The sequence below is a fragment of the Xenopus laevis genome, chromosome 4L, assembly GCF_017654675.1.
Source record: "Xenopus laevis strain J_2021 chromosome 4L, Xenopus_laevis_v10.1, whole genome shotgun sequence".
NCBI classification, from domain to species: Eukaryota; Metazoa; Chordata; class Amphibia; order Anura; family Pipidae; genus Xenopus; species Xenopus laevis.
In genome coordinates, this window is record NC_054377.1 from 66,175,333 (window position 1) to 66,183,479 (window position 8,147).

An 8,147-nucleotide genomic window follows, 5' to 3' on the forward strand; every position below is an offset into this window, starting at 1 on the left:
TATTTGGCACCCCATGGGACTATTTTATGCTTGTGTTGCTCTCCATCTCTTTTTACATTTGAGTGTGGCTCACGGGTAAAAAAAGGTTGGGGACCCCTGGAATAGAGCCATGTTGGCTGTGTCGGGTGGATATAGGCATATTTATGTATGGAAGAGATAGATGGTTGGATGGAGTCCAGCAGCTACAATTAATTATAAGTACAATTATGCACTTAAAGATAGGCATCCATTTACAATCTCTTTATATTTTCTGGATTGCCGCTGACATCTCCGTGGACCATCCAGCTTCCATTCCAGAATACCACACTAAAAATCCTGGTATGCACATTTTCATTAATACATAAAGACTATAAGCAGTTCACAAGAGGGGCAGGACAGACTGAGCTGTGCCAAGCACAACTACTGTATGCAGAAGTACAAGGAATGCCTTTAGAAGCAAGTACCTTTAATCAATGAGGTTATTTAGTGCAAGAACTGCTATAATGAACCTTAAAAGTTAGTTTTATTGGAGTAGATAACATTTTTTGCAGAACTGGTGGGCAGAAATGGAAACAGGAGAATGTGAATGTTCAATTAAAGAACAGAAATGACCATCCAGATTGTTATGTCCCATGGAGGCCATAGGGGTTATTTATTCAGTCCCCATTCAGAATTGCAAGAGCACTAAGGGATGCAAGAGCTGCTGGTCGCATTTAGTCAGAAGGAATTTTTGAGCAGCCGTCTCTTACCTGTTTATGTTTCTAAAACAAAAATATTGTTTTTTTTCTGAGTCTAATAATATTCTATTATTTCCTTGCTGTGCTCCAGCTGCTCCACGCCAAAGAATTGAGCTGACCTTTGATGAACCTTATCACATAGAACCTTCCTTTGAATGTCGTTTTGATCACTTGGAGGTACGAGATGGTCCATTTGGCTTCTCCCCACTTATCGATAGATACTGCGGTCTTAAAAGCCCAACACCAATCCGATCAACGGGAAGATTCATGTGGATCAAATTTTCTTCTGATGAGGAATTAGAAGGACTAGGATTTCGAGCAAAATACTCCTTTATACCAGGTAGAGAATCTGTAGGCAGCGTGATGACATTTGAATTTTAAACTGTTGTATATGTAATACTGGCTTTATTTTATAGTTCATATATAATGTAAGTTCACAGATCATTAAATACAGCCCAACTTTTTGGGGTATTGTTACAAACATGTCTTTGTGATCTATTTAATTTGCCTGCAATCATTCTCTTACATCCTCTTTGCAAGCATCCCCTTTTGTCCCCAGAAGGCTTTACTGACTATACAGTACTTATTAATAGCAGGAATCAGTGGGAGCACACAGGTGACTATGCATCACAGTACATTACCTGCTATGCTGCTTGGCAGAAATGGGAAGCATATTGCGAAGTTTCCCTGGGGATCAAAATGCAAATCTGGCTTGTACAGGGAAACTTGACATACTTACCAAACAGTGCAGTCTACAACGATGATATATCTGTCCCATTTAATAAGCACCCTGCAACAAAGGGAATTTTGCTAGTTTTACATTCCAACTAATGAGCTTCCAACATAGTTGTGTCATATTTCATGTAGCTTGCAGTCCACATGGCTAATGGCCAAACCTTAATCCTTTATGGATTTGGATAAAAAGATAGATCGGTTTGGCATGTAATCTTTCTTTCTTCTCAGAATGATAATTTACAATAATCTCTACCCATATCTACTCCAGCCCAGAGTATACTAAACAGGTACAGGCAGCTGAGCATAGGGAGAGGGTCTTAAAAAGACCCGTGGGGCTGTGAAGCCTTTCATTATACTTTGCTTATGCAGAAATATAGAATTATAAAATGTCATCTAAAATATTAGTATAGGGTCTATTATCTGGTGTCCTGTCCTGGTATCTAAAACTCACACAATATATTTATTTTTATTTTGTCACAGATCCTGACTTCAGTTACCTTGGTGGTATTTTAAGTCCCATACCCGGTAAAGTATTTTTGCATGTTATTAGATTGCTGGATGTTGCATTTACCTCATTGTTCCACTGACAATATCTTTCTGTGCCCTTCTCATCATAGACTGTCAGTTTGAGCTCTCGGGAGCAGATGGAATCATTCGCTCCAGTCAGGTGGAACAAGAAGAGAAATTGAAAACTGGACAAGCACTTGACTGTATATGGACAATTAAAGCCACTCCAAAAGCTAAAGTATGTAATGGGAGTCTGCTTAGTTAGAGGGAGATTTTATCTGTCAGTAAAATGATGTATCGGGCATTTTGTATAAGCCATACAAATAAAACATCTTTTTTTCAAATATATAGTACTCTATACTGCAAAAAGCCTTAGGTTGCAAGAATGACAGAAAACTGAGAAGGTTGTGAAGATGAAAACATTTGCCAACATGGCTGCACTAAGCATAAATGAGAGGATGTGACACGAGGGGAAGGGAGCTTGACATCACCTAAGCCTGGAGAAAAATATAATCCATGCCAATATTCTTCAGATGTGTTCAGTTTTGTTGTTAAGAAGGCTCTCCATAGTTTAGTTTTATGCATAATTTTATATACATATTCCACTGGCTAACACATTATGCTGTAGGATGGATACAACTAGAAAATGGTACATTACACGCCACAGTACAACAGTTGGCATGTTCAAGGAAAGTCCTTAGGATGGCTTGAATTAGGGTGTGTTTGAAGAAATGTATGAAAGATTTAGGGGTAAAAGCCGAAATAGGTTTAGAGTAAAAATGATTTATATGGTGCAAGATCAGATCAATACAGTATAGTATATTTATAATACAAGTATGGGACCTATTATCCCAATAAGGGATCTTTCTATAATTTGGATCTCCATACCTTGAGTCTACTTAAAAATAATTTAAACAATAATAAAACCCAATAAAGCTGTTTTGCCTTCCATGAGGATGGATTATATCTTCAGATCCAGATCCAGTACAAGATATTGTTTTATTATTGCAGAGAAAAGAAAGTGATATTTTTTTTAAAATTTGGAATTATTTGGAGTCTAACGAGATGGTGTTCCCACAATTTGACATTTTCTGGATAACGGGTTTGTGGTGTGTGTAGAAATTCAATTTAGATAAGTAGAAGATACCTTACCTAATGGAGTAATGGCGAGATACCTTACCTAAATGGAGACTATGCAAGGTGACCTTCCCATAATTTGACATTTGTGTGTAGAAATTCAGTTTAGATAAGAAGAAGATACCTTACCTAAACATTGGATCTCCTTAAACTGTCCCATACTTGTCTGTCCTGTAACCTGGCATTCATATGTTCTACCCACAGATTTACCTGAGATTCCTAGACTACCAGATGGAGCATTCGAATGAGTGCAAACGAAACTTTGTGGCTGTCTATGATGGTAGCAGTTCCATTGAGAACCTGAAGGCAAAATTTTGCAGCACTGTTGCTAACGACGTGATGTTACAGACAGGCACCGGGGTGGTGCGGATGTGGGCGGATGAAGGAAGTCGGTTAAGCCGATTCCGGATGCTTTTCACATCATTTGTGGAACGTAAGTAAAGTGGATTCTTGGTGCTCAGTACTAAAATTTTAATGGTAAAATCAACAAAACCTGAGCTAGATCTTGCCTGTGTTATTTTCTATATAATAATATACAATCCCCAAGTTGTGCCTTAGTCACTTCCTGATGACGGCTTAAGTGAATAGCCGAAACGTTGAAATAAACATGATTTTTGATTTTGCACCTTCATAAAGTCCTGTGAGTGCGGTTTGTTGGCTCTACTATTGATTTATTATAACCAGCACCTAGGCAGTTGCGCTTCGTTTTGTGTGCACCAGAATTTGGACTATATATATATATATATATATATATATATATATATATATATATATATATATATATATAGAATATTATAAACTGGGTATCTTTTTCTTTTATGTATGCATGGGATGTTCCCATATACATTCCTCACAACAAGTGAAAAAGAGATAGTATTAAAAAAATTGTCTTGAAGAGTTTTATGAGGTTTATCATTATTATTCTGGCCACACGTAGTCAGATGTGTTGGGTCAACCTGACTAAAATTAGTCAATAATTCCATGTGAATACCATAAATTAGCCAAAAATGGCAATCACAAAAGAGGGAACCCACTAGGCCCATTCCATCATGTCCACTTATATGGGCTAACAAAAAATAGATTTTCTATCGTAACACTTTGATCTTAGGTAGTGGTGGGCGAATAAATTCGGCAGGCGCAAATTTGCGGCAAATTTCCACGTCCTGCTGTCAGCAAATAAATTTGCAAAACTGCCGTGAAAATTCACAGGCGTCAGAAAATTTTGGACGGGTGTCGGAGCAGTCAATTGCGTCAAAACTGGAGTGCATTAACATTATTAGGAACGCCCATTGACTTTAACGCCATCGTCAGAATTTACACGGGCATCAAAATTAGCTTTTCGCTAATCTTTTGGCTTTTCGAGATGCGAAACGGGACAAATCCACCCATCACTAATCTTAGGGAGAACTTCTACTGCTTGTGATTCCCCAAATATGGCAGATATTGGACAAGAATTAGATGACACTTCCCATCTCTATTTGTCCAGCTTTCATGTATTTCTTCACTAGAAACTACATACATTCCCATATATAAAGCTCATATTTTGTTTCTTTTAAATCTGTGCATATATATATATATATATATATATATATATTATACTTTAGACACTGAAAGATAGAGCAAACCAGTATATCTCTGTTTTGTACACAAGACTGAATGTCAGGAAGCAATTTACAGATGAAATTATAAATGATTTCCTATTGCTGTTTTGTAGCAATTGATGCATTTGTATTGTAAGCTAAAATATATCTGAAATATACATCAGCACTAGTACAATGGAGTTAGCGGGAAACTGGAAATATGGAAATGATAGCACCATCATATGATCTAATTTTTCCATTCTGTCTCTGTAGCTCCCTGTGTCGGCAGTACTTTTTTTTGCCATAGCAACATGTGCATCAATAATTCTTTAGTGTGCAACGGTATTCAGAACTGTGCCTACCCCTGGGATGAAAATCATTGCAAAGGTGGGTGTGCGGCTGCAGACTACATTGTATCCCAGCACTGCCTCCTGAATCATCCACACGCAGGAGCACAAAACAATGATATGGATGAGGTGGGGGTTGTGGGTTGATAAAGGTTGTGTGTGTTACAGTACAACACTAAATGCTGATCTCTCCTCATAACACAGAGTTTTTATGGAAGATACAGTGCTTTATAGCCCAGCATGGCTCGTGTATTTTATTCATATAATAATATTTCTTTGTGTGAGCACATGACACCATACTGCTTTACTCTTCTGTAGAAGGACTGCCTTGTATTGTAGCATTGCTAACTGAAGACATGTTTATCATAGGGTTTTTAATCATGGCCTCATGGCAGGTTTGGTTTAAGGAAGAGAAGGCATCAGCTCTGTGACTAAACAATGTCCTATATTTTATTATTAATCCTAGGGATACAGCCCTATAACCGTTCTTGAACTACCCTTCCCAGTGCCTGCTCAAAGGGAACACTGAAAGCAGTAGGTCAAAAAAATGCTGGGGATGAGACCAGAGTTTGGGCATCCCTAATTTAGTTGACTATTTCTCAAGTAGGTGATCCCAGCTGTGCTGCATTGCATAAATTGCTTATTAGCTTATGGGATATCCTCTACTTGTATCTGTTTTCCTTGAAACAGGGGTCATTTGCAGAAGGTAAAAGAACCTTCTGAAATGACCCGTTTCAAGGAAAACAGATAAAAGTAGAGGATACCCCATAAGCTATTAAGCAATGTATGCAATGCAGCAACAGCTGGGATTTGCCTTTCATGTCACATAGTAACTGCCAATTATTTATAACATTATTCATCAATATTATTACTAAGAGTGACAGCAAATCGTATGTCCACCTCATTTAACTTTTCCAGAACATTTAGCCTCTTTCAGCACTGCATAATGCTCACATTTTCTTTTACAGAAAAGAAAGAAGCGGGGCTGTTTGAGCAGATTACAAAGACCCATGGGACAGTTATTGGTATCACATCGGGAATAGTTTTAGTCCTCTTAATCATTTCTATTCTTGTTCAAGTGAAACAGCCTCGCAAAAAAATCATGGCAAGGAAGACTACATTCAACAAAACTGGATTCCAGGAGGTATTTGATCCACCCCACTATGAGTTGTTTTCACTAAGGGACAAAGACATTTCTGCAGACCTGGCTGATTTATCTGAGGAACTAGAGAACTATCAAAAAAACAGGCGCTCATCCACAACTTCTCGATGTATCCATGAACATCACTGTGGGTCACAAACAGCATCTTTAAAACAAAGCAGGACCAACCTAAGCTCAATGGACCTTCCATTCCGCAATGATTTTGCACAGCCTCAGCCAATGAAAACATTCAATAGTACCTTCAAGAAAAGTACCTATACTTTTAAACAGTCCCACGATTGTCCTGAGCAAGGTATAGAAGACAGGGTAATGGAAGAAATCCCTTGTGAAATATATGTGCGTGGTCGAGAAGATTGTGCTCAGGGTTCTATGTCCATTGACTTCTAAACGCCTCCCATTATGTGGTTCCTTATAGAAAAAGCTATATTTTTGAGACTATATCCAACAGTCATTACATTTTCTAAAGCCAAGAAATGGAGACTCAAACAATAATTGTAAAATAAAACTCTATATTTTTGAGCAGGAACATCACGTCGTGCATGACATACTGTATAAATCCTACAGCACTTATGGTGGTTAAATATATTTCATTGATATTGTCAAAATGGTCTTTTTTGTTGTTTTTGCATATTTTTTGTTAACTATTTTACACATTTGGTTAATAAGGTGCTATTTTCATGGGTTTTTTTTTTTCAATATATCACATTTTTAAAAATGTATTTCCCTCTCACTCAGATATAATAAACCATTATCAGGGAAAATTTCAACACAACTGGATACTTTTTAAATTAAAGTTTTAAAAATTTGAAGCCAGTGAACAAGGAAATATCTCATATAGTGGCACACACATGAAAAAGGTTTGAATCTGTGCCTGTAAAACTTGTGTAACATTAAGTAAAGTAGAGTGAAATAGAGTTATGTTGTGAGTAATGTGTTTTTGTTTCTTAAAATCAAATCTTGCTCTTCCTACTTGCCGGAAACATTATTTCTTTTATTCAAAGCATCATTTTAAAGCTTTTTATAAAGCCTTGCTAATTGTTAAAAAGGTCTATTTACATAAGAGAGTGATGGAGCCTGGAAGTGTTATTACATAGATATGTATGCATTCCTACATATAGCAAAAGTACCATCTTGCCTGAGTGCAGGTGAAGCCAAATTTACAAGAACACAACACCCCATTTTACAGGGACTATAACTTATAAGTGACGTGCTGTGTACTTGTGTGTATATATGTGTATATACAGTACATATTGTATGTATGTATTAATTATGAGGTTATTCAGGGAGAGCCATGCTGGTAAAAAAAAAAGGCCAATACGTCTCTGCAGCATAAGAAAAATACTGCAGCACTCCTTTTGCAAAGTTAATTTATACTGGTCAAAGACCAGGCAATGTTTTGTGTCTTATTCTGCTGTTTCTGACTAATTTAAGAATACTTCAACAATTTAATCTCTGGGAGACAGTATACCACAACAGAATCCACCCCTAAAATCCATAGGGATAGATACTGTATAGATAAATAATGCATATGTAGAAAAATAGTCATGTGTAGGAAAAAATAGCATTACATACTCCATACACAGCATAGCCCAAACCAAGTGTGCTCTCCAGTTCAGTAAGAAGTAGGTAATCTCCAACCTCCAGTAAATTCAAATGTTCCAAAAAATGCTACTGATCGTACCTCGAAAAATGGAAAATGGAGAAAAAAACAAGAAAATATAGTGCAGTGTTCTTAGTAAAATCACTCCGCAATGTGATTCCATTGACACAATTAGCAGTGTTATATTCCCAACCTCAAACCTTTAGTGCAGGTGAAATTAGTTTTTAGTGCAGGTGAAATTAGTTTCATATATGCTCAAACACCATCAGATATAGTGTGCTGTGTTCATTAGTAAAGAAAAGAATTTTTAGAGGTGAATACCCACACGGTTTAACCCTGTTTCTGGTAGTAGATTATACTCAC

General features: G+C 37.0%; 1 protein-coding gene across 2 annotated transcripts in view; it reads left to right on the forward strand.

Moving 5' to 3' along the window:
* Positions 1–7,098, forward strand: part of neto2.L (neuropilin and tolloid like 2 L homeolog) — a 32,399-nt gene extending 25,301 nt beyond the window's left edge. Inside the window, exons 4-10 of one of the 2 annotated variants that reach the window (XM_041590235.1) lie at positions 286–318; positions 808–1,056; positions 1,932–1,976; positions 2,069–2,196; positions 3,300–3,528; positions 4,949–5,062; positions 5,991–7,098. In XM_041590235.1, coding sequence (XP_041446169.1) covers positions 286–318; positions 808–1,056; positions 1,932–1,976; positions 2,069–2,196; positions 3,300–3,528; positions 4,949–5,062; positions 5,991–6,571 — 1,379 coding nt within the window. In that variant the 3' untranslated portion in view covers positions 6,572–7,098. The remainder of the gene's footprint in view (positions 1–285; positions 319–807; positions 1,057–1,931; positions 1,977–2,068; positions 2,197–3,299; positions 3,529–4,948; positions 5,063–5,990) is intronic. The other variant, XM_018258043.2, reaches the window with a different exon arrangement.
* Positions 7,099–8,147: the final 1,049 nt, after the last annotated feature.